Source organism: Lampris incognitus, chromosome 3 (genome assembly GCF_029633865.1).
Source record: "Lampris incognitus isolate fLamInc1 chromosome 3, fLamInc1.hap2, whole genome shotgun sequence".
Taxonomy (NCBI): Eukaryota; Metazoa; Chordata; class Actinopteri; order Lampriformes; family Lampridae; genus Lampris; species Lampris incognitus.
Window position 1 is genome coordinate 23006004 of NC_079213.1, and position 27157 is coordinate 23033160.

Genomic DNA, 27157 nt, shown 5'->3' on the forward strand with positions numbered 1-27157 from the left:
TGTGTGCATTGTTTACCTGGGGAAGAGATGGCACCAGGATGCACTATGGGAAAAAGCAAGCTGGTGGAGACAGTGCGATGCTCTGGGCAATGTTCTGCTGGGAAACCTTGGGTCCTGGCATTCCTGTGGGTGTTACTTTGACATGTACCACCTACCTAAACATCATTGCAGACCAAGTACACCCCTCCATGGCAACAGTATTCCCTGATGGCAGTGGCCTCTTTCAGCAGGATAATGAGCCCTGCCACACTGCAAAAATGTTCAGGAATGGTTTGAGGAACATGACAAAGAGTTCAAGGTGTTGCCTTGGCCCCCAAATTCCCCAGATCTCAATCTGATCAAACATTTGTGGAATGTGCTGGAAAAACAAGTCTGATCCATGGAGGTACCACCTTGCAACTTACAGGGTTTAAAGGATCTGCTGCTAATATGTTGGTGCCAGATACCAGAGGACACCTTCTGAGGTCTTGTGGAGTCCATGCCTCGATGCTCAGAGCTGGTTTGGTGGCATGAGGAGGACCTATACAATATTAGGCAGGTGGTTTTAATGTTTTGGCTAATGGGTGTAGGTGGCCATGTCCAGTCATGTGCATAACAAAGAGGTGACGGGACTCCAATGGGTGGGGTTGGAAGGGAAAAATCAAATTCATTGGGCTCCTAAAAGGCTTTGGCTGGCCCATGATTGCTGTTGTCAAGAGAGTTGTGGTTATTTAAACTAGGAATATGAATATGAGATGTGGTTGAAACAATTTTTTCATTTTATTGCATTATAGACAAAAATGTCCTTTTTGCTTTCAGAGACAGAATATCACAATGAGCCTCCCTCCTTGTCAATATTCTATGTAACCACCATTCCTGAGAAAATGATTGCATGCTGTTGTCCATATTGTGGCCTATTTATAGTCAAAGAAAATTTATGAGCCCCCCTGATGCACTTCTGCCGAGTCCATTTACCAACAACTGACACGGAAATGTGCTGACGACAAAATAGCTCGTGGTCCGAGTCCTGGCCAAGTCACTTTCAACTCGAACATAACGTGGAGCAAAAGAATGGGTTTGTTGAATCTGCAGAATATCGATCTGCAGACAAAACCATTTTCTTTCAAATAATCTCCCTTTATTTCGAAAATTGTGTAATCCGGATGATTATTTCAAAACATTCCTTTCTTTCTGTCTTTCTGTCTTTCTTTTTGTCAGCCTCTATCTTTCTGTCAGTATCTCTAGAAAAACTTGCTTATTTTCTCATTGCCAGATCCAGATTGGCCCATCTGACCTCATTAAATTTTAAAATGCATATATAGAGCGGATCAATAGCTCGTTCAGGAAATGTGCTTTGATTGAATGAGGCACTTAAACAAGTTTGAACAAAGGATGTAGTCGATGGCAAGTCATTTACAGGCCACAGGTGGACAACCACTAAGCCTTTATCGGCTCCTTGGGGTCCATATAGGGCCTTCACTACATCTATAATGCATATTTATAACGGGCTGCATATTTTTGCATCACATCACACTGAACTCTATGTTATTTCTGTGCTTTTTATATGTGCACTGTTGTTGTGCACTGCTGTTGTCTGCACCTTGTTTTTATCTTTTAAATTGTCCTCGCTTGCACAGTGAATTGTGGTCTTCTTGTTTATATATTGAATTTTGTATATTGCATATTTTTACTGTCCCACATAAAACTGTCCAATGATTCACGGTTTTAACACCAAACCAATATTGATTCCTGGATGTTTTACTTACAATAAAGAGTTCTGAGTCAGGGTCTGATGATTGTGACATTTTTTTTGGCGGGGGGGGGGGGGCGGTCATGAAATTCCCCCTATACACTGAGGTGATTCAGTTGTTCAACACAGTTTTTTAAATGGATGGATGTTTTTCAGCACTAATAGTGAGTAAGAACCGTCAGCATTTCCGAGAACAGCAAATGAATAATGCATTTCAGGAGCCCAAGTCCTGCACGGCGCTGCAATTTGCCTCCTGAGAGGCAAACGGTGCTCATTGGCTGTCATCCCCTCTCAGAGGACCACACAGGTCACCCTGTGGGAATATAAAAAGCCGGGGTAAACACATTAAGGCCTACACTTCCAGATCTCTTTTGTGAGCAGATGTCCATAAATAGCTTAGTTTAGACACATAGTTGACTATTATTTGGATTAGAAGAAAAAAATTTCCAAAAAAAAAAGAAAAAAGAAAATGAGGATTTTGGCACTTGTCCTGGTCTGTGCGCTTTGTCGTCAGGATGGGACGTTTGGAGGATCTCTGCACGACTTCGGATCCTCACAGTGGACACATACGACAGGTACGTCCTCAAAAGTTAGTTATAGCTGGTCATTTGGAAATAGCTGACTGAATCCACAAATTAATTGATGTGAAATAGGCTATTCCTCAATTTAGGAAGCGCTCCATCTGGGGAAGATGCTGCAGGCTTTTACATTACAGCCTAGATGAGATACCATAAACATTTGATTTGAGTCTTTGCAGTTTAATTGAATTTGAGTGGGTGGCATGGTGATGCAGTGGTTAGCGTGGTCGCCTCACAGCAAGAAGATCCTGGGTTTGAGCCCCTGGGTAGTCCAGCCTTGGGGGTCATCCCGGGTGGTCCTCTGTGTGGAGTTTGCATGTTCTCCATGTGTCTGCATGGGTTTCCTCCGGGTGCTCCGGTTTCCTCCCACAGTCCAAAGACATGTAGGTCGGGTGAATTGGCCGTACTAAATTGTCCCTAGGTATGAATGGGTGTGTGTGTGTGTGTGTGTGTGTGTGTGTGTGTGTGTGTGTGTGTGTGTGTGTGTGTGTGTGTGTGTGTGTGTGTGTGTGTGTGTGTGTGTGTGTGTGTGTGTGTGTATGTCGGCCCTGTGTGATGGCCTGGCGGCCTGTCCAGGGTGCCTCCCTGCCTGCTGCCCAATAACTGCTGGGATAGGCTCCAGTGACCCTGAGAGCAGGATAAGCGGTTCGGATAATGGATGGAATAGATGAATTTGAGTGATTCAAATAAAACTTGTTAATTCAAAAATTTCAGTTTCCCAAAACAAACGTACTTAGCCTGAAAAGGTATATTTTGCATTTAACTGGTCTCTATCAAAGGGATCTGCAGGGTTTGGTTAAAGACTGGCTAATCTGCCTCTGCAAAAGCCTGATATTTAGCAAACATTGAACAAAGTAACACTACAGGAAAGTAGGCTCCATAGCTTTTAGGTTATCAATCAATCAATCAATCAATCAATCAATCAATCAATCAATCAATCAATCAATCAATCAATCAATCAACCAACCAACATAGGCCAATCATTTTTACTTCAGTGTTATCAAATAACAGAAGAATGAATGAATGAATGAATGAATGAATGAATGAATGAATGAATGAATGAATTATTTCGGTCATATATTTGTGTTCATATGTGACAGACAGGGCAAAAAAAGAAAAATATCATCATACTTATTTACATCAGTCAATTTCACACAACAAAACTCAATCAATCAATGACCAAAAAAGGACTAGGCTGAAGCCAACGGCTTATTGTTGCCTATCCTATACAGTCCCTAAGTTAACCTAGAATATCAGAATTACAAAAGGAAGAAAAAGAGAAAAATGTATACTAAGTTGTAATCCTTAATTATTGTACATTTTAAAGATTTTCTGAAACTCAACAGCGAGCTACACAATGTCAACTCATCATTAAGACCGTACCATAGCTTGACTCCCAAAACGGAAACACATCTGTATTTTACATTGGTTCCCACTTCACATGTTTAAAAAAATACACAACCCTCTTAAGTTACACTTTCCTTCTCTTAATTTAAACAGTTGTTGGATACAAGCAGGAAGGCTTTTACTTCTAGCTCAAATAAGTATTTTCAGTGTTTGTAAGTACACAGTATCTAAGAACTTTAAGGTGCAGGACCGTATAAATAATGGATCAGGCTACATGTAGGATTTATTGTCCTACAATAGACAACATGCTATAGCAGGTGATACATCTCCGACACATGAGGATGGTTTCCAGGTATGAGATGTAACCTCCCTCTCTCCTTCCAGGTCAAGGAGCTGCACGATTTCTCCAGCTCCTCGAAGCCAAGAGAGGCGACGTAACCCATCTTTTGACAGAGGACTCCAACTTGTGTCTGTCTTTGAGAGAAGACCAAGACCACCAGCAGCTCTTGTGCAACGACCAGCGGAGTAAATTCAACTTCAACACGTTTGGGCTGCGCTTTGGAAAGCGTTACAGTACTTATCCCCCCAAAGGGGCCAGAACAAGAAGGTTACGGCCCTTTTTTCTGTATCCACGAGAACTCGAGGTGTCCTAAACCAGAGGTCCAATCATTTCCATGTAGCTTCTGGTGAGGACATTTGACATTTCTCAGATATGTTGTTGTATAGACTCTGTCAGTGTTCAAGTCCATTTTGTAACAAGTCCCTTCCATGTGTCTCAAATCTCAATTTCATTTTAAGTTTTTGTCCTGAATAAAAATTTTATACTTATCTGATTACTGCTGTGGATGGTATTTATGAACTTGGCTAAAATTGATTATAGCCTGCCTTGATGAAACTATTTGAAAATGAAACTGCAATAACGGCATTGCATTTCATTTCATTATTGTCCGTCATAAGTTTCCATACTCTTAAAGTAAAGCTTGGTTCAGTCTTAATGATTAAATCAATGCATTTCAAACACATGTACAGGCGGATGGCAAATTGCGGGAAAAACCTGAATGCTTCACCCCCCCCCCCCTACAGTGAGGGGGTCCGGGGACTCTGTTATGCTGTGGGGGGCATCTTCCTGGCATGGTTTGGGTCCACTTGTCCCCTTAGAGGGAAGGGTCACTGCAAATCAATACAAAGTTATTCTGAGTGATCACCTTTATCCTGTGATGAGACATCTCTATCCTGATGGGGGCAGTCTCATCCAGGACGACAATGCCCCCATCCACAGGGCACGAGGGGTCACTGAATGGTTTGATGAGGATGAAAATGATGTAAATCATATGCTATGGCCTTCACAGTCTCTAGATCTCAACCTAGTTGAACACCTATGGGAGATTTTGGACCGATGTGTTTGACAGCGCTCTCCACCACCATCATCAAAATACCAAATGAGGGAATATCTGTTGGAAGAATGGCGCCCATCCCTCCAGTAGAGTTCAGAGACTTGTAGAATCTACGATAAGGAGCACTGAAGCTGTCCTGGAGGCCCAAAACCTTACTAAGACACTTTATGTTGGGTTCTCCCTTGAATTGAAGTCAGTGGCTGAACTAGGTTGCAGTAACTTGGTCTGGCCACAAGGTGACGGTGCAGAGTCATTCCCAACACAAAAGCATCGCTCATCAGGTTCATATTTATTAAGTTGCTCCAACACAATTTACATCACGTGTGACAATCACAGTCAATGTTTACAGATTTTCCTTTTATTTGAACAACAATCCAGTTTGAACATTTCAATTCTTCAGTCGTATCTCCATCTCCCACTGAGAGGAAATTCACACGGATCAGTCGAATCATGCAGAGTTAGCTCTCTCTACAGGTTAATTCCCTTCCACAAGCTTCCATCGCTAGACAAAGGAAAGAGGCACGTTTTTCCTCTCATTTTAGGATCTTTGCGTGATTTCTCACAGGGAGTGAAATGAATGACACATGTTTTTGTCAGGTATGATCTTTGCCTATTTTTTTCTTTCTGTTTTTTTTCTTTTTATCTTCAAGCACATTGAGTCTACGCCTGTCAAATGAAATGTGCTATATAAATAAACTTGACTTGACGAGTGCAAAACAAATAACTGGAGAACCCATCTACGGTATGACAACTTCTATTGGTTACTTTTGGTCATGGCCCAAAATGGCTGCAACACAGGACTCTGTGGGAGGTAACACAATTCACCCTGGGTCTTTTTACACCGCTTTTTCATAACACGAACAGTAAAACACCAACCACAGCCTGGTAGCTGCAAGGGCACAGGGGAGTGTTTTGTTTTAGGGTGACAGAGTGTGTCAGTGAAAGGGAAGAGAGGAGTGAGAAAAGGAGGAGTGTGGGTGTATGTGTGTGTGTGTGTGTGTGTGTGTGTGTGTGTGTGTGTGTGTGTGTGTGTGTCTACACGCGCATATAGTGCCTGTATGTAGGCATGGCTGGTGCTAGTGTGTCCCTATTATCCTATTGGGCAGAGGTCTGTAGGGAAGTATGGGGGGGTCCCGGGTCCCCTCAGAGGTCCTTAAGGTCCTTCTGGATGCCCCAAAGTGTGTCGCCGCTCTTCTTCAGCTGGGCCACCTCATCACTGGTCAGGGTCATGTTGACCACGCTGGCCACCCCGCCGCTGTTCAGCACGCACGGCAGAGACAGGAAGACCTCCTCACTGATGCCGTACATGCCCTGCCGTACACACACATGTACACATAGTTAAAAAGAAGCGTCCACAAACCACACACATGTATAATTTGAACTAGTCGGCGGTGTGAAGTAGGCATAGTCCATGAAGAATAAAGGGTATGCAGTCAATATACAAGGTGTTTCACTGATTAAGTCTTTCCTCTTTGGTTGAAGGGGTGTGTATGTGTGTGTGTGTGTGTGTGTGTCTAGTAGTACGGTGTGCAAGTATCTGTGTGTGTGCATGAATCAGAAGCAGAAATACTTTAGTCATCCCCGAGGGGAAATTGGGTAAGTGCATAAGTGAAAGTGAATTATGAAATCGCATGTGTCTGCAAAAGTGTAAGTTTGTGTGTGAGCGCATGTCTCTGCGTTTGTATATACGAGTATCTGTTGGCGTGTGTGAGCTCCTCTGACCTTGACCATGGTGGAGACGGGATGGATGCGGCTCATGTTTTTGATGACGCTCTCTGTCATGTCGGCGACACTCAGGCCGATGGCCCAGTTGGTGTAGCCCTTCAGCTTGATCACCTCGTAGGCGCTGAAACACAACAAAACACACAACTCCCGTCAAGATCAACATGAAGTATGACAGCTCAGTGACATCATGCAGCGGTGAGTGATGAAGCGTGGGTTGACTGTAACTTCCTGTCGATGTCCTCCAGAAGGCCGGTGATAAGTAATACCCAACATTCTCATGTAACTTAAACATATTTACAAACTGGTTCTCCTTTCTACGATGTGCGTAGAGTAAATGTACAACATGAAGAGATTATTGAATTAAAGGATGGGTGAACCCATACTCTACAATAAAATAGTGGCGAAACTAAGTCCTGGTAGGTTTCAGGACATCACTGGGTCCGGTGTAGCCAAACAGCCTCTTCCTTTCTGCCACATGGACCTTTGCTGTTGTATTTATAGCAAAGTTTAGATTCGCTGGTTAAGTACGTGTTAATGTAGCTGGGACATTTCGAGTTATTCAACATAACGAATGGGACGGTGTCTTTGGGTTGACATTCAAATGGATGACGAGTGAGGGGGGGGTCTCGTAGAAGATGCTAATGCTACGGCAGGGAACCGTCAGGCAGATCCAGATTCTATACTGCGACGATATTTTCGTGTTGATTCGATGCACATTGTGATGTTTCAAACGTCATGACGTCACACATGATGCAATTTGAAGACACATCCTAGGCTACACTGGGACGCATCACCAGTGATGTTTCCTGAGGTCCTCGGGTGTTTTGGGTCTTTCAACATCATACAGCCTCACTCAGGCGACCCAGCCAGGGTTGATCAGGCCCTGGCTTGTGTCTCAGCAACGCTGGCCCACAGATCACCTGGAGGCCCTTTCTGCAGCCTCCATGGTAGGCTTGATGGCTTTCCTTTTTGCAGCCCCCTCTACACCCCACTTCAATGGGCTCACAGCGCGCCTTCTAGCCTCTCCTCCGTCACTGATCCACCAGCTCCTGGTACTTGGACCTCTTCTGCTCATTTGCCTCCTTATCCGGTCCTCCCAGCGAACTGTCAGCTCTATAAGGAGCACCTGCTTTGAAGAGGCTGATAGCACTATGTCTGGCCTCAACGAAGTTTTCGTAATGTGGTCCGGGAACCTGAGCTGCAACCCCCACCCCCAAGTCGACTCGCAGCTCCCAGTCTGACACATAGGCGAGGAGACCAGCTGCTGATCTGGGCTGTGAATGAGGCTGCTCACCAGCCCTGACAAAGCCAGTATTCCTCTGTCCGCAGGCCTGCTTGTTGCTGGCCACAGCTTTGGAGATGGCCTCTGCGACTGTCTTCAGCACCTGCTCATGTCGCCAGCGGTCTTGGCCCTCCCCCAGGGCTGATGGGCAGCTGCTGAATCAGTGTTACCATGGTACAACAAAGTTATCCAAATAAAAAAAAGATCCAACGCAATGCATTTATTTTGAGCTCCGCATGCAGCGAGAACACCTCCCTGAGTGAAGAAAGAAATCATTGCATCAAACTGCACATCACAGCATCTGCTTCGACTTTGTGATTCGGGTGAAATGCTGTGACGTTAAACCGATCACAGATCAGCGTCATATGAGCGTTAGCTGATAGATTTGCTGTCCATACGCTATGCATCCATTAACTGATGGCTTGGTCATTGCCGGCTGGTAACATGCAGAAAACGGGCTAGCAGCACCACCCACTTTAGGAGCTACATTCCTCCGCGGGACCACTTCCAGGGAAAACTTATGAAATCCCTAGATAAACAAACCGTGTCATATTTTTAGTCCTCTGGTTATTTCTCAACCCCGTTGACCCACTAATGCAGTGGAAACGACAAGCATTTTAATTCATGTCCGTTTAGATATTGAGGAAAAAGCCAAGATTCAAAACACATGTTTCAGAAATGAGACCGCCTGTCTGTTTCTGCATGCTAGCATCAAAGCGGGGCTGTGGAAAAATGCGACCGGTCTGTTCAATTTTTGATGCGGTCACTTAATAGAATAATCTATATCACTTAACAGAACAATCTATAAGATCTTATTCTTATTAATAAGGTCTTATTGATTACATTTTAAAGCGCTGTAGGATCTCGCCCCCAGTTCCATTTCTGAGCTTCTCATTCCACTTCGCAACCCCTCCGACCCTCAAACCTCGGTCTTTTATCCATCCCCCACCCCAACTGCAAAACAAAAGGTGACCCCCGCCTTTGTAGTTTTAGCCCCGAGCCTCTGGAATCGCCTCCCCCAATCCTTTACGTTTGCTGCATCTTTGGAATGTTTTAAGCGGCGGCTTCTAAAATCCCATCTTTTCAGGCAAGCCTTTTTATCAAGATCCCCACCCCTCCCTTATGTTGTTTCGTTTTTAGCTGGGTCTGTTACTCCCTGGGCCATGTTCTATATTAATTCAATTTATTTTATGTATTTATTCGTATTTTTCTGGATTGAGTGTAAAGCACTTTGTAACTGTGTTTTTAAAAGTGCTATATAAGTAAAACTTTACTGACTTAAAGTTACAGTTGGTAACTTTTTTTGTGTTTTATTTGGTAAAATAATACCCTTTCAGCTATCAGTAATATAAGTGGTCTGAGAATAAATCGGGATCTCAGCGTTATCCCCTGCCTCTGTATTCAGGGATCTGAGAATGCTACCGCTCCCGTAAGCTTTGACCAATCAGGGCCTCCCTCTGGCCTCTCCGCCCTGATAGGTTGAGGGTCTGTCCCTACTTCTTGTCAATCATGTTGCTGTCTGAGTTTCCTGAGCGTTCATGAGAAATCCATAACAACGGCGGACAACGAAGCTCAGGCAGCGCTGGAATCGACTCCTAGTAAAATTCCAACTCCTCCATTGCCAACAACTTCATATTAAAGCAAAAAAATAAAAGAAAAAAAATACTGGAGCTCCTTTCTGTTTTTTTCTGTTACCACCGCCGGTAAAAATGAACTCACATTAAACGAGCCTGAGTTTTGTTTGGGGGAGGGGCTACCTGAGGAAGGGAGGGGCTGGAGAAGGAGCAGGAGGGGGGGGGTGTTGGTGTTTGTGTTCAAAATCTCTCGAAATCTCATCCATCCGAATCTCATCTCTCTTGTTCTTTTCACCAAAGTTACCAACTGCAGCTTTAAAAATGGGCCGGGAGTTGGCGCTCTCGCATGTGGACAAAATGAAATTGCATTTGTCCTTCCGCTTTTCAAATCTGCTTCAGTCTGACGGTGAACTGGCTAGAGGTCACGAGGACTGAAACCAAAAACTCAATGTACAACATGATCCAGAAAGAGCTGATGTGGGTGCCGGGTCTTTGTTCCAACCAAGCAGTTACACACCCGAGTCTACAAATCAAGGTCCTTAGCAAAGACTATTGGGCAGACTCAGGTGTGTAAGCTGAGTCTACTTGGTTGGTGTGTAACCTAAGTCTTAGCTTGGTTGGAACAAAGACCTGCACCCACACCGGCCCTTACTGGATCATGTTGCCCACCCCTTAAGTAAACAGTGCTGGGTAATCTTACCAGGCATAAAATATAGTACCAGGGAATAGTAACTGAACAAACAGACATCCACAAATGGTTTTACGAGGTTTAGAGTAGGTACTTTAAATTTTTTATTCATATTGTAGAGTTCACCGCTATAAAGGATCGCACAAAATTTACAACCGAATGACGTCTTTATTCTCGGCTGTTATCGGCCACGCCATTAACTTGACAACTCACCGGTCGTCTCTCCCCACTCACGCAAAACAATAAGTAACCAGTGAGCTAACCCCCCCCCCGCTCCACCAATCACAGGCCCACACACTAACCGACAAAACGTGCATTTCTGTGATTGGCTGAGAGCAGGGGGACGACAGACTGACTCCACCAATCAGCACTCCCAACCATACAGGGTCACTACAACATATATGTGTGGTTTGATGATGTTAGTTCATGGTATCTTTTGACTATGTTGTGTAAGGATTCAGTCATGTTTTATTTATCTCCCATTTAACCCAAAAGACACTAGGCAAAGGTTATGTATAAAAGGTGATATACTGTAAATGTGGTATATAAATAGGTGCGTGTTACAATTACACATTCATAGCTTCCTTATGAGAAGCCCTACCTTGGTTGGCTCTTCAATAACTTCAATTATCAGTAGTAGCATTGTTTTACCAGTAGTTTTAAATGCCACGTAAAGTTCATCACCGTCTCTAGCCCATGCACACACACACACACAAATAAAGACACACAGCATACCTGTCGACCACAGCCTTGTGTGTGGCCTTCCACTGTTCCTTGTCGATGTCAGTTCCAATGTCGGGGTTCAACTTCTGCAGGTTGACTCCTGCTACGTTTGCACCGCTCCACACAGGCACTAAAATACACACACACAGACATAATTTTAACCTTGTTAAACCCTCTTATTGCTAGACAAACCAGCCGAATTCATTTGTGAGTACTGTTTAAAAAAAAAGAAGTTTACATATAAACTAAAATTATATAGATATATAAACACTGCAGATTAGTATTGAATAATGCAAATATGTAAATACTGTAGAAAAGCATCTGTAACTCACGGCAATCATTTTGAAATCCTCATTGTGTCATAGCATTTGATGTCCTGTTATATGATATGTTACATAAGCTGCTGGCAGCCGAGGCTTTTAAACGGGTTAATACCACAGCATCATACTGGGACAGATGGATGCATTCCCATGTACATGTTGTCATAACACCACACAAAGTCATCTTAGCTAACTTTGTTAATATGATCGGGAAATGCGATAAGCATTGCATTCGTTGCAATAATATAGTATATAATTATCTTATAATTATTTTTATGTTAATAATAGCAAGTGCTTTGTGGGATTAGATATCTAATTTTAGAGTTGAACTGTTCATTTTTCTGCCTACCACTATAGTACCTCAATACATTTACATTTAAGGGCACATAGATCAGGATTTTTTTCTTTTTTCTTTTCTGGGTTCCTTTCAAATGAGTCCAATAGTAAAATAATCTTAGTTCCCTGTATTAGCAAGAACGCATGATGCAACAGATGCAGAAAAGATACTCTGTGCAGGAGAGAGAAGACCCCAAAACAGACAAACAAACGTGTGTTGAGGAGTTGAAGTTAAGTGATTATTTCCTTCTTTTCTTTCATTTACCCTTTCTACTCTTCTTTTTTTAATCCACCCTCTCTCTTTCTTTCTTACTTCACTCACGCACTCCATCCACCACAGACATTTTACTACTCCTTGCCCCACACACAGACACACCACCACCACCACCTCTCCCGTCCCTCCGTCTACCCACCGCTGGTGTCCCCGTGCTCTCCCAGCACCCATCCATTGAAGGCGGAGGCGTGGATGCCCAGGCGCTCGGCCATCAGGTAGCGGAAGCGGGCCGAGTCCAGGTTGGTGCCACTGCCGATGACGCGGTGTTTGGGCAGGCCACTCAGCTTCCAGGTCACGTAGGTCAGCACGTCGACTGCGGGGCGCGCCACAAAACAGCAGGTTAATGCGCTGCATACACCCCGACTATACAACTATAGGGCGAAAATCCACATCGCCATATTTCTGTTATTTCTGCGATACATATTGTGAAGTTAATGAATAAAAAAGGAATTACATCTTTTCAGCCGTAAAAACACTGCTTTTAACGTCCACAGATGCACTAGTATATTCTGCTTCAGGACTACTCATGAGAAATGTGACATGACTGATGGGCCCACTTTGCCTTGCATTGCATGCATTACAAAGTGACTATTGCACATGCAGCCATTAGAGTGGTGTGTGTTTGTGTGTGTCTGTGTGTGTGTGTCTGTGTGTGTGTGTGTACCAGGGTTGGAGACCACGATCAGGGTGCAGTTGGGGCTGTACTTCATGATCTGGGGGATGATCATCTTGAAGACGTTGACGTTCCTCTGCACCAGGTTGAGGCGGCTCTCGCCCTCCTGCTGCCGCACGCCGGCCGTCACCACCACCAGACGGGAGTTAGCCGTCACCGCGTAGTCTGAGGGGAGCAGAAAAAAAAGAAAGAAATATGGAGAAAACCAAGGATGAGAGAATGGAGTCAAGGTGGGGTAGAGGTTTCAAATAAAGTCAAAATGACTCCATTGTACACGTGTGTCCATTTCACCCTCATGTTTTGTTCGCTGATCACATGACCCATACGGGCCACTTTTGGATTTTATAGCAACACCGTTGTAAAATGTATCTAAAATTACCCAATAAATCTTATCTTCGCCTCGATTATTAATTATATTTACAATACTTATGGTCAGCAGCAGGGGTGCACCATATGTTGGTCATCTCATCAATATCGCCCAATAATTGCTTAAATGTGTGTCAGTGGAATCAGGAGTCCCTACAGACATAATTGTCTGTGGGTGGGGAGCCAAATGTGGGTGTGTGTCCTGGTTACTGCACTAGCGCCTCCTCTGGTCAGCCTTGGTGACTGTTCGGAAGGGAGGGGGAACTGGGAGGAGGAATAGCGTGATCCTCCCACGCGCTATGTCCCCCTGGTGAAACTCCTCACTGTCAGGTGAAAAGAAGCGGCTGGCGACTCCACATGTATTGGAGGGGGCATGTGGTAGTCTGCAGCCCTCCCCGGATCGGCAGAGGGGGGTGGAGCAGCGACTGGGATGGCTCAGAAGAGTGGGGTAATTGGCCGGATACAATTGGGGAGAAAAAGGGGGAAATTAAAAAAAATAATTCTGCATTTAAGTTGAAGTCATTTGTGCACATCATCTCCTTCGGTGAATGCAGGCAATTTTCTGGTAAAGGCAGCAGCTTCTGTTCACACCAGTCATGCCGTAGTGCTATTGTGAGGGAAACTCATATATGTATGTTGCTTACTTTTAATCTTTGACCCCAGATCAGCTATACTATGGTTACACTGTATGAACAGATGTCTGGGGGCTCATATGTAGTAGGGCAAGGAGGGGGTCTGAAGGTGCCTCTTCTAATGCCGAATGGTATGGGCCTGACAACAGAGGGAGGTGTGAAAGCCATTTGAGTGTCACGGGAAGCGGTCCTGGAGGGCCCTGGCAGGAGGTGAGGACAAAGGAGATGACCTCTTGGAACAATAAACAAGCTCTGTTACCCAGCAGGAGGTTCACCAAGATAAGTTGTCTCCTCCAAGACAGGACGATGGAGACACGTATGCACCTACCCCCCTCTCCATGACAGAAGAGACTCTGGGTACACATCATCGTGGTCAAAGCAATGGGTGTTGTTCTACTGTATGGTATAAAGATGGTGGGCTCTGAGATCGGGGCACGCACAAGCATCTGAGCTTGTGTGTCTGTTCATTGAACATATATCAAAATCGTGTGACAATACTGTAAGAGATTTTTGTCTCGCTCCTCATTTAATATCAGAGTGGAGTTAAATAATTGCCACGACAGCTACTTTAACACACTGAGACATATTCACACATCACCGCCAATACCACCAAAGTCAGTATAGTGGGGCGGCAAGGCTCAGGAGGTAGAGCAGGCCGTCCAGTAATCGTAAGGTCGCTGGTTCGATCCCTGGCTCCTCCAGAGAGTGTGTCACAGTGTCCTTGAGCAAGACACTGAACCCCTAACTGCTCCGGATGAGCAGGTTGGTACCTTGCATGGCAGCATCCATGAATGTGTGTGTGAATGGATGAATGTGAGGCTTACACTGTAAAGCCCTTTGAGTGGTTGGTAGACTAGAAAAAGTGCTATATAAATGAAATCCATTCACCACCAAATCCTATGTTGCCATATCCCAGAAATTACTGTTAAGTCTTCTGACAGTTTTGGGGGTATTTGAAAATGGCGGGTGAAGAGGCTTTGTTCAGTGAGATGCCGACTTAACTCTTCATCTGCTTTAATGTTATGGAGCGTCTTTGTCTCTTGCCATTTTTGGCAAACGTTAACTAACGACTCATGGCAAAATCCTCATTTTTCAATAGCGCTTTGTATCGATGGACAATAGTCTCCACACTACGTGTTTTGAATGCTTTGATTAGCACGGAATAATTTCATCTCCACCTGAGAATTTAACGATGGTCCTTACAGATCAACAAATGAGCATCTTATGTCAGAGCCCATACATGCATAACGCCTTTGTTCACACATGTGCTGTTATGGGACTTTAGCAGTAATGTTATGAGGTCTTGAGCTGTCAAATTGCTGTTGCTACACCCAAACCTGTGAGCCGTCAGGTTATGTGACCCTGCCTTTAAAATGCTCTATTTCGGCCACCACCCCCCAGATGCTAATCCTAATCTTAACCACACCAAACCCACATCTAACATCAGCTGCCTCCAACCCAATACCTAAACTTAACCATCTTGAACTTTATGCCTAAACTTAACCTCATCTAAACTGCCCTTTCCTGGCTGAAAGAGAAGAATGAATACCTTTGTCGGCGACGATCTTAGAGGTCTTGAGGAAAAGGCTCCCGTGCTGCAGGTCCATCATCTCTCCTTTAAGACGGTCCTCCATCACGTCCACCAGAGCCAGCTCATCAGCCAGATCCTACAGTAAATGGAGGAGGAGGAGGAAGGTGAAGTGTAAAGGAAAGGAGTTGGAGATGAAGGAGGGGAAGAAAATGAGAATTGACAAAAGAGGGATGACAATAATGAAGGGGAAAAGAATCAGAGAGATGGTAATATATTTATATTTAGAGAGACTGATATACGTATTTTTAGTGCTAATAAATATCATCATCACATGGATTTCCTTCTCACAATCCCACTTCCTCGTGTTTTTCTCGGCTTTTCCTCCTCTTCTCATGTTGTTCCTCCAATCCACATTTACGGTATATTTCAAGTTAAAATGAAGTTTTGACAGTAAAGAAAAGAAAAAGACTTTGTTGCTCTTACCCGCAGCAGGATGCTGACGGCACAGGCCATGCCCACCTGGCCCACCCCAACCACCGTCACCTTGTTCCTGGGGGGCTCAGCGGGTCCGCTGGCCATGGGGGTGATGAGCTTCTGCTGCACTGACGACATGATCAGAGCTGGGGGGAGAGAAAGAGGGGGAGAGAGAGAGAGAGAGAGAGAGAGAGAGAGAGAGAGAGAGAGAGAGAGAGAGAGAGAGAGAGAGAGAGAGAGAGAGAGAGAGAGAGAGCTTTAGACTAAACAGAAATCGGCAGGTGTGTATTATCTGTTCTAGCAATAAGTGGGATGAAAGCACAGTGAGCTGAGGTGGAAATGTTTTTTCCAGTGATCCTTCTGTTATGTCTCACCTTCACAACCAAATAATTTCCCTTTCTTTCTTTCAATGATCATAAACCAGAGTTGTGCAAGCTACACCAAATTATACTTTTAATATAATCTACTATAGACCTCTATGGTGTTGTCATCATTTCGATTACATCTGGATCCATTTATTTTTCCATCTATGGCGTAAATGAAAAAGGCTTTTACTTTGTTTGCCAGTTATCCTGCTTTTGAAATATATTGAGTAATGGAAGTAGAAATGCCCCATGAGATTATTACATATTCTGCCATGCTGGCGAATTTCTTCACTAACAAGGCACGGCTGTTGCGTTACCGAGTACCGTAGACCTCAGGGGAAATCCAGCTCATGCTAAGCTAACAATCGCTAATGACTTCTTATTGCACTTTCAAAATAAAAGAGCAATCCTAACAGGCAAAAACAGCCAAATATTAACTCTGGATACAGATAAATACAAAAAAATGTCCCCCCTTTTCTCCCCAATTGTATCTGGCCACTGACCCCACTTGAGCCGTACTCCACTGTACGAGCGGCTCACCCTGTCTGCTGATCCTCTGTCGACAAGTCAAGTCAATTTTACAAGTATGAATCCAGAATTACTTATTTGCCCACGAAGGTTACATCACACTTTAAACTCCAGTATTAACATCTAGCGTCACCACACATACACACCCGCACCCGCACCCACACACACAAACATGTTAACACAATAAACACTGGGTTGTTTCACCAGTGTATCAGATAAGAAGTGCGGCTAAATGACTTAGTGTCATTGCGTTATTACTGCCGTTATATTCGGTTATACTGCAGACAATAAGGAAGTCATTGCTTTGGGCTACACAGTCAAAACACGCGCTTCATGAAAGGAAAACACCCACACACTTGTTAACGACCTTCAGCTTACAAGACAACCATCCCACTGAGCGCTTCTGAAACTGCAAAATGCTAGACTATAAAAATGATTTATGCAGCCTTTCACCACACCAAATGTTAAACGCTAGGGGCTGTGGGGAAGGAAGGGTTGAGTCAGTGTGAATGTGACGATCTCGACATTGCAGCATTTCCTCTGAACTGCAATATGGAAATAAAACGAGCATGAACGGGATTGGTTTAATGATTTCTCCATCACTGTAGATGTAGAAATTTTGGTTTCTTATATTCAGATTCTACATCTGAACATCAGTTGTTTGAATGTTTTGCTCGGGCAAGCACACTCGTGTTGTACACTTTTATAGCACATGGAGCTTAAAATAAATGCATTTTGTTGGGTTTTATTTTTTCTTCTTTGGATTATTGCAGTTTTTTACATTTTACTATGGATAAGAGGGGATGGAGACTTAAAAATTTGTAATATCGAATCAGAATAATTACATCTGAAGAATCTCAATATTGATCACTACAACAATATTTAGAATATCACGATATTCAAAAAATATGGCGATATGTATCGAATCGGCATTGAAATATTGTTGAAACATCGAATCCAGAGGCACCTGCCAAGTCCCAGCTAACTTTTGTTCTACTTTATTTGTATTTGCAAAAAGTAAACTTGAGAATACTATACTTAAACTTTACTTTGTTTAATACTTGTTTGAGTACACTTTTAGAATTTGTCTATGTTAGCTAAATTTATACATTTCAGTATACAGCTATAGTATATACCTGTATACTGAATATAACAGTATATAACAGTATACAGGTATATTTATAGTTAACTTTAAGGGCACATAAATATCTATATACTTCTTTCAATTAAAATGTGGATCAATTTACTTTCAAAGAGTAAAATAATAGTGTAATCGTAAGTACTTTTTTAGTCCCCACTAAATAAGTGTACATTTTATACTTAAGTATACTTTGAAAAATATGCTTAAAATAGGACCTAAATAGCGTGTAACACGTCACCAAAGTTTACCTTAAGCTTCTTTCACAGGATTATTCAACTACTCACGCATAATAAACCTGCACGATGCAGATAAGCTCAAAATAAAACCTACAGATGGACATCCTAGTTCATATGCAGCTCAATCAATCCACCTTCAAAACAAAACAACGTCACACAAGTCCAGCTGCGAAGGGACAATGGACAAACCCAATGCAAAGGGTGAGCCTGAATCTAAACACTTACAGGAACAGGCGCGAATTGGAAGCAGAAACCTCGACATCCTGCAAGTCTTCCAGCACGTTGGGATGAAAAACACCCAGAAATAATGACAGAGCCGACTAGCTGCAAGACCTCATTGTGCTTTTTTAAATATTAAAGTCTTATCGGGGCTGTTTATGTTTTGCTTGGCGAAATTATCATTCATGCCCCTCTGTACATATTAGTCCCCGCCGCCCATGTGCGGACACGGTGAAGGCCCGGCACATGTTAACGATGAGCGTCCCGCTAATCTGTGGCGTTCTGGTACAAACATGACGTGTCCGCGCAGGGGTATCATCTCATGTATCGTCGTCATATCAATACAGTTTGTATCGATGGCGGTGACGGCGGGCCCGCAGAGATATCACCGCACAATCAGACAGGATCCACAAGAACGGGGACAGGGCCGCAGACTTATCGGGGGGAAAACGACAACATGGTACGTAATGAGAGATTTGATGCTGCGGGCGGCCATTACAAGTACCATCCTCAGAGGTGGGAACAGCCTTTTTTTACTTATCATAAATATTTCATTAATCATGTTCTTCCCCTCAGATGCACCAAAGGCAAATTAAACATGCGTACGGTCATTAATCTAAAACAAAAATACTGAATTAGACAATGCTGTGTAATAGTCATAGTAGATGTAATAGGGATGAATGGTAAATGTGGAGTAATAGTAATAATACTGTACATCACAGTTTGAGGTGTTGAAAGGGTGTTTAAAACTAATGTAGGATTTTTAGAGGGATCTTATGTTAACTTGTTTATTTATCGATGTCTGGATGGATGATTGGATGCTGTGGGTGTCAGCGCTGTTCAAAAAAGAAGGCCTATATAAATTAACATGTATGCCTAAACAGTCGACTCAGAGAGGAAATATGTTGGACTGACCAGTTAAACACAATGCCACAAGTCACAATGACCAAGCATAAAAAGTTGGAGGCAGAACATTGGGCCCTATCTAGAGAGGGCCTGTCTATGTTTTGGTTTTTTTGTGTGTGGATATTTTGCATTTTGTTTCCGCAGGGGCTTCCTCAATATTATGTTTATGCATGTAAAATCTGACTGTGTTTTAAATAAAATGCATTGTGTTGCATCATAGAGATGATTTATTTAAAGCTCAGAGTACAATTGAGCGTACTGGACATGATGATTCACTTTAAGGAAGTACCACCCTTACACACCCAGCGATGATTTTTCTAATAAGGTTGGCCCGGCTTTCATGAATGTGCTCTGATGAAGGCTTTTATGCCAAAACGTGCAAGACAACAAATCAATCATGGCAAACTAAGGCCATGTGTTTACTCTAATCTGGTATGTTTGCGGGGTGCAGCTAGCTCTATTGCTATGCTGCATTTGACTGCAGCAGAGCATCCGACTGAATGGTAAACAAAGTGAGCGCGCCGCTCTCAAATCCACAAACGTTAAAGTGCTCATCCTTAATTTCTTCAGTTTCGGTGGATTTGGTGACATGTGGTGGGCACAACAGTTGGCTGTCATACTGCAAATCCCAGAGTTCCACTTGAAACTAAGGGGCTTCTTGTACACATAGATAGCATGGCGTGCATGTGCATATCACAATTTTTGGTGGTTGCAGATTTTTTGGTGTAACACCTGCACGGTTTGCACGACTGTGGACTACAGCAGTAGGAGTGCAATGAGAAGATTACACAGTGGTGGCGTACAAGTTCTGTAAAAAGAAGACAGGAAGTTCCTTCTTCTTTTACTTTTGTGGCAGACTTGACTCATTTCTTGCGTGGGTGTAATTGCATTTGAGCTCTTGGTGAGAAGGTTGGACTCCCACCGGCACCAGTGAGAAACAGCGTAGAGAGGAGCAATTCCAGAACACTGGCACATTGAGTGGGTGTTGCTACAAAAATGCCAGCAGGAAAAGCCACCAAACGTAGCATTTATAGTAACATAAAAATTACGGATCACATCTTTAAATTGCCTGCCGGCTTATGTAACAGAAGAATTATCTTGCACCCTGGTGACTCAGCGTCTGAAACTTAACCAGACAAGTGCACAGTTACGTTTCAGATGAGGCAAAAAAGTCCAAGGCAGATTTTGTGCACAGCCCAAAATACAACCACGACAAAAAACTAGTCAGACTATTTTAATAAAGTGAGGAATAGTGGCGAGTTTAAAGGGAGAATTGCAAAGACAGAAAGAAAAAGAAGATTGCAAGAAAGAAAGCGAGACATAAAGGCTTAGAGTAGCTCTTAGTTCTCATTTGAAGAGCTAAAGTGACAGCTCATGCTATCTATCGTCTGTGCTATTACATAATGAAATGTGCTATCAGAAAATATAAAAACCAACATTGTTTAACAACCATAGTTTATCAGCAGTAGCAGATGCAGTCCTTGTTTCAAAAACTTTACGATAAGACCGGCCTGGGATAATTCCTGATGTCCTCATTTACAGATGTGAAGCAAGTGCTTACGAAAAACACCATCACTGCCCCGCCCTCTCCTTCTCTAACACACACACACACACTCACGCGTCTCTAATCTACACCACTATCCACTCAGGAAGCTGTACTTTTTCAGATACTTCTCCATATGCTTCTCTCTCTCTCGCTCTCACTCTCTTTGTCTGTCTCTCACTCTCACTGTCTATCTGTCGCTCTCTCTCTGTCTGTCTATCTGTCTCTCTCTGTCTATCCGTCTGTCTCTCTCACTGTCTGTCTCTGTCTGTCTTTTTGTCGCTCTGTCTGTCTAGCTGTCTTGCTCTCTCATGCTGTCTATCTGTCTCTCTCTGTCTATCTGTCGCTCTCTTTCTATCTGTCTGTCCATCTCTCTCTCTTTTCTCATGTGAATTGGATCTGGGATAGAAAATGAAATATTTATTGGACAGGTTAATGTGAAGGAGTGACTTCATTCATATTGTTGAAAAGATGTCATGTTAAAGTCTGTTTCTTGTTAAATGAAGACTTGTTTTAAAATTAAAATTCTCTCTCTCTCTCTCTCTTTGAATCGATCTTGGTTCTATGATGGAAGCTGAACTCTGCATGATCATGTAAAGGAGTGACTATCCTGGATGATGTCATTGTTCATTGTCTATCTGTCTCTGTCCGTTTTCTCGTTAAATAAATAATTTGTTTACTCGTTAAATAAAGAGCTGTTGTAAATTCAAATTCTCTGTCTGTCTGTATCTCACTCTCTATGCTTATCTCTGTTTGTCTGTCTATCTGTCTGTCTGTCTCTCACTCTCTCTCTCTATCTGTCTGTCTGTCTTGCTCTCACTCTTTCTCTCTCTGTCTATGTCTGTCTAGCTGTCTATCTGTCTCTCTCTCACTCTCTGTCCGTCTGTCTCTTTCTATTTAAGGACATAATACAGCCAAAAAGGGAACTCAGTTTTCTGTCAACAGGTCTAAATTCCCTCGTTTTCAGTGACACAGGCCAATAATTAGCCTACTCACAAAAACCCAGTGTAAATGAAACACGGGCCACGTGAGAAATAGGAGGTTCATATGATATGACATTTTCAGGCTATGAAACACTCACATCAGTACATCAGCATAATCACAAATCTTAAGACGATCATACAAACAGAAAAAACACGCCTATATATCTGCCACGACGACTTAGTGTTGGAAGTGGATTCAGTTTTCAGCTGGCAAGTTGTAGTCTTACCAATCTGCTGATAACAGTTCACGGTCAAGGACGACCGGAGGCTCGCGACAGGATAAGGAGGGGGGGCAGAAAATGGGACAGGCTGGGTACTATATAACCCAGACAACTGTATTGGTAATCCAGAGAAACCCGGGGCTAATGAGCAGAGGGCCACCTTTGCATTTGACATTGTTAATTTCAGTGAGGCTGGAAACTGGCCTTATATAACAGGTTACTCTCTCTCTCTCCCTCTCTCGCATCTAATACAGATCTATAAGCTTCAACAGGCACATTGAGCATCACAGCAGTATCATGTGGGGGTACAGCAGGGCCTCAATGGGTTTCAGGAGAGAGAGAGAGAGACTGCAGGGTGTTAGGCAACCGACAGCCACATGTTGAGAGAGGTTGAGAGAGGTTGAGAGAGGTTGAGAGAGAGAGAGAGAGAGAGAGAGAGAGAGAGAGAGAGAGAGAGAGAGAGAGAGAGAGAGAGAGAGAGAGAGAGAGAGAGACCTTCCATCGTCCTTGATTGACCTCGGACACGTTTTAGGGGGGTTTCGTTGTGTAGTGTGTGAGAAACAAACCGAGACCGCACGCATTTGAACGAGACGAGGCATCTCCGATTAAAACAGCGTGTCGCGCTGTAAAAGCGTCGCTTGCGGCTGATTGCGCGCGGTTAGACGGGGAAGTGCGGACGAGTTCAACTCCGGGCCAAAGTTTCAGCTCCGCCGGGCGGAATTTCCTCCACTTTGCGAGGTGGTGTGACGCCGAAATAGCAGACGACGCACAACGACCAAGAAAAAACGAAAAGAAAACGAAAACGAGACAACAAAAAAAACCCGAGTAAACTCCAATCTATAGCTACTATGCAAACGTAAAATCACTTTAACCCCCCACCCCGTCTGACCCGGACTCTGGTCTAAGACATACGGTGGTACAGGAGAGCTGTGGCTATAACGGCGCTAACGGTGCGTCGGTGGAAACCAACACTGAAAATCCCCCTTTTGTTCTTTTATTGCGAGAACTCAACACCGTTAAAGGTATCGACGAATGCTGCGACCCCCGCCACTAAATCCACAGCACCTCTCCCCTCCCAAAATTAAAACCATTAAAAGAAAAAACAGCGGTCATAATTAGAAATTGAAAGTGGTTCATTCCATCCGCGCGCATCCATTGCTGCTGCAGCGGCTGGCACGCATCACTTTAAGGACCCCTAAAGGGGAACAAGGAGACGCATTGACTGGGGGTTAGGGGGGGTTTGGGGGGTCGGTACAGTAGGGTTATACGTACATTTCTGCAGATATTTCTCGAAGTGAGGATCTCCGTTTGGTTCCGAGGAGGAGGGGAGGAGGAGGCAAGCGGACCGATGGCGTCGTCGAGGCTGGTGGAGAGAGAGAGAAAGAGAGAGAGAGGAAGAGATGGAGAGCGGAGCTGAAAGGGTTGCTTCCGAATAGGAGGGGGAAGGAGGCGACCCGTCGCCTATGTACTAGACCACGCCGCGCTCACATGTGAGGGGGGGGGGTGTAGTGTAATGCACGTTGCCACATATCCTTATCTGTCTCAAGGAATGCAGAAATGTGGAATAACGAACCGAAAGGTAGAAAGTTGTTAAAACGATCAGGTTCAGCGCGCAGTGTCTGCTTCTGCGTATCTTTTCTTTTACTTTTTTGACTCACCTTTGGCCAAATAAGCTTCTTTTTTTACAGTTAAATCACTCACAGCGCCACATTACGTAACCTGCAAACTAGTACACCTTCTTGAGTAGTCTGCTCCAAAGTAGAGCGAAGAGACACAGATACACCCAGACAATTGGGTGTATCCGGATATGGATGGACTTTAACCCGAAAATCAATCATTCGTCATGTTTCGGGGTGGGTGTGACTGCTCTTGCATGCAAATCCACCCACCTATAACACCAGCTAAACTTCGGTGCACTTTGGGCAATCTGCTGCAAAACATGTTTTGGCTGACATGACATGATAAGAGCTAATGATCTTAGATGAACATCGTTATTGTGTCAGGCAATATGGGCCTGCAAGCTTTCAGTCAACACCTGAGGTCAATGTAGTTACAACACAGTATGTGTGTTTGCTCACCTTATTGTTGCACACACCAAAAAAAATCTAAATCAGAAATCAAAATGTATTGGAAACGTCAACCGCTAGAATAGCTCTGCACTGTTTTCATGTTATAGTGAAGACATGTTGTGGTATTTGTTCGTAGCATGTTGCTGGGATCATGCGAGAAGATGATTTTCAGATTCTCGGGCCTGAGTAGGTCAGGTTGCTGCATAACAAACACTACACCCCATCCACTGCCAGCCTGCCACTCACCCATTAGCGCCACGACTTGAATTTGGAGGCCCCACGGGGTAAGTGAGACTGAGAGAAAGGTGCATGAAGAGGGTTCCTCGAGCTCTGTAATTTGGTTCAACGGTCACTGGGTTAGGAAGACAAAAGACAAGAGAGACAATAGAGACGGCTTAATAGAATCTCCCTCGCCATCTGCCTGACTACACTGTGCAGATATAAACCAGGATTAAAGATGAACCAGGACGGGTGATTTGATAAAATTATAGTCATAGGCGTTTCTCTGCAGGAGGTAACCTGTAATTTTAGACATGGTTGAATACTGTGTTCTCAAAGATATGCCACTTTGCTTTCATTTACTCTTTTCCCCAAACTGTGTTTGTAGTATTGTAAATATTTGTGAGAGAATATGCAGGAATAAATAAACAAACACTTTTTCCCCCATTAGCACTCTTTTCCAGCCCTACGGATGGATTGGTTCTCCAGATTGCTGCATGACTTAGACAACAGGGCAGAGACCCAATGGCGGTCCATGGATGTGTGTGCATGCACATCCCTCCGCTGATGCTGCATGCACGTGTCACACAAGGCGATGATGCAGGCTGGTACCCGATAGGAAGCGTAGAAGTCACGCCTCCTCCTTCATCCAATCAGATCGGAGGATGCTGATCCCCCGCAAGGTGCCTAGTCAGCTGCCAGCAAGGGCGTTGTGTGGGGGAGCGCAGTGGGGTAGATGGAGAGAGCTTGTGAGGCCATTGTGTGAGCTGTGGACAGGCAGCTGATGGAGCGATTGGGTAAGGCTGTTAGAAGGTGGGGCTATTAGGTGGTTACATAACACAAATCACCCCCCGGGTACTGAACAGACCCTGCTCCATATCCCTCTGTCCGGGTCTGAGTCTGTCTGACCCTCCCTCCCTCTCTCCCTCTCTCTAGTTCTCTCTCTCTCTCTCTCTCTCTCTCTCTCTCTCTCTCTCTCTCTCTCTCTCTCTCTCTCTCTCTCTCTCTCTCTCTCTCTCTCTCTCTCTCTCTCTCTCTCTCTCTCTCTCTCTCTCTCTCTTTCTCTCTCTCTCTCTCCATGCACAGGCATTAGTGTGTCAGAAGGGTTAATAATCCCTCAGCATATTTCCCCCAACACACACAGCTGATGTTGTTTTTGTTCATCCATTGCAAAAAAAGAGAAGACTGCTTGTCCTTGAGTTTGTCCATTTGACCTCTATTTTGAACAAACCTCAAATAAAATGGCATCAGGTGTGTTAGCGTCACATGTCACAGATTCGGGGGCGGGTGTTTTGCTCGCAACAACAAGAGTCCTGATGTTGAGGTGACTTGGACATTTAATTACCCATTAACATGTTATTGTTGGATCACATCATCTCTCTGTTGGAGGTTTACTGATTGCAGGGGAATCTATAAAACAAGGGGTGATTTGTTTCCACAGAAAAATATGTTATTATAGTTTAATATGCCGCATTGGGATATCTCGTTGAAATATACAGAGAAGAAAATATACGCGACCCTGAGTTCCACATCAAATAGGCTTTTGGTGTTACAGGATTACTCTTTAAGGCCTCAAAAAGAAAAGAGAGATGAGGGAAATTGAAGAAAAAGGATCAAATGTTGAGGTTTTAATTCCCGCTGCCAAGGTATTGCGTTAACTTCTCTTGAGACTGTTTCGCAGCATTTTGTCCTGTGTGCACGGTATGTGAGAAAGCAAGGTTAGCTGCACGCCGATGCAAGGCCCCGGTCACATATGGGGTACCTTGATTTACTCAGCTTCACGTTTCCCAGAGAGGAAACCTCGGGACTGTTCAAGCTGTTTCTCTGGTGTTTACATACCAGCACAATCTGTCAGTGACCTTGAGTGTACTACAAGTCAGGAAGGCACTTGGACAAACTTTTCTCATTTCTGGAAGAAAAAATTAAAATCAAAATAGTCATATCCTATTGCACTGTGTGACATAGGACCACCATTTTGACTACTACAGAAAGCAAATCTAAAAACATAGGTTTGTTTTTAGATATGATGGGGTCAGGATGTGCTTTATGCACGGTGTTTAATCTATATAGCCATTATCATAAACCTAACCTCGTTCTGCTTGCACGCAGTCAATGAAATGGTCAAATTCAACTTTTCAGTTTTGCCGTGACCACTTTTTAGTGAGAATATCTTGTTAGTTTCATTAATCTGAGCAACTACGACTGCTTTTGACTGAATGAGTGCAAAAAGGACCTGTCTATATCAGGATAATCTCATTGTCTTGTGATGGCATCACGATATTTGACGTTATAACAGCTAAAATAGGCATAATTTGCACAACCTGGGTACAAGTCTACCAGTTTACACCAAGGTAAAGTTAGTTTTAATTTGATTATTGGATACTGGATAGCGGACTTTCAAGGGAATTTATGGGACCGTTCTTCAAAGTGCAGTTTCAACAAAACGTTTTTTTCAAAAATGTAATTAACGTAGAAAGATTGACCCTTCTAGTGTACACTTTCTAACACACTTGGTTTTGTATGAGTAGGACCTATATGCAGGAAGCTATTGCATTTTTTGGTAATATATAAATTTATGAAAAAATCAACAAAACATTTTTTTCAAACACGTAATTGTCGTAGATTGACCCTCGTGTCTTGATGCATGCTCAATAATCCAGGTAAGCAAATCCAAGAAAGGTAAATCAGCTCATCGGAACACAACGTTTAGTGGGAGAAATGTCATCTAAGTGACCTCTTCACACTCAACCAACTGTAGGTATCCCCACCCTTATAATCAACAGAGTGGCATAACGACCAAAAACAAGTAGACTGAAAACAGCAGACTGACCCTCCTTTTGTGCATTTTCTAACACACTTGGTTTTGTACAAGTAGGCCCTATTTACAGGTAGCAATTGATTTTTTTGGTAATATAAATATTTATTAAAAATCAACAAAATCAGGATAATCTCATTTTCTTGTGATGGCATCACGATATTTATATTTTTTTCAAAAATGTAAGTGCTGTGGACTGACCCTCCTGTTTTGCACTTTCTAACACACTTGGTCTTGTATGAGTATGGCCTATATACAGGAAGTTG

The 27157-nt window shown here is 43.5% G+C and overlaps 2 protein-coding genes across 2 annotated transcripts; one reads left to right on the plus strand and one right to left on the minus strand.

Annotated features, from left to right (window-relative positions):
• The first annotated feature begins 2198 nt into the window (after window positions 1-2198).
• kiss2 (kisspeptin 2) lies at window positions 2199-4415 on the plus strand. The gene is made up of 2 exons (XM_056276687.1): window positions 2199-2304; window positions 4039-4415. Exons 1-2 carry the CDS (start codon window positions 2199-2201, stop codon window positions 4305-4307), a joined length of 375 nt encoding a protein of 124 aa, XP_056132662.1. The 3' UTR covers window positions 4308-4415.
• A 902-nt stretch (window positions 4416-5317) lies between these two features.
• ldhba (lactate dehydrogenase Ba) lies at window positions 5318-23227 on the minus strand. Its single transcript, XM_056277971.1, has 8 exons — window positions 23061-23227; window positions 15656-15792; window positions 15191-15308; window positions 12635-12808; window positions 12110-12283; window positions 11053-11170; window positions 6771-6894; window positions 5318-6359 (listed from the first exon to the last, which is right to left on the minus strand). Exons 2-8 carry the CDS (start codon window positions 15782-15784, stop codon window positions 6192-6194), a joined length of 1005 nt encoding a protein of 334 aa, XP_056133946.1. The 5' UTR covers window positions 15785-15792; window positions 23061-23227; the 3' UTR covers window positions 5318-6191.
• Window positions 23228-27157: the final 3930 nt, after the last annotated feature.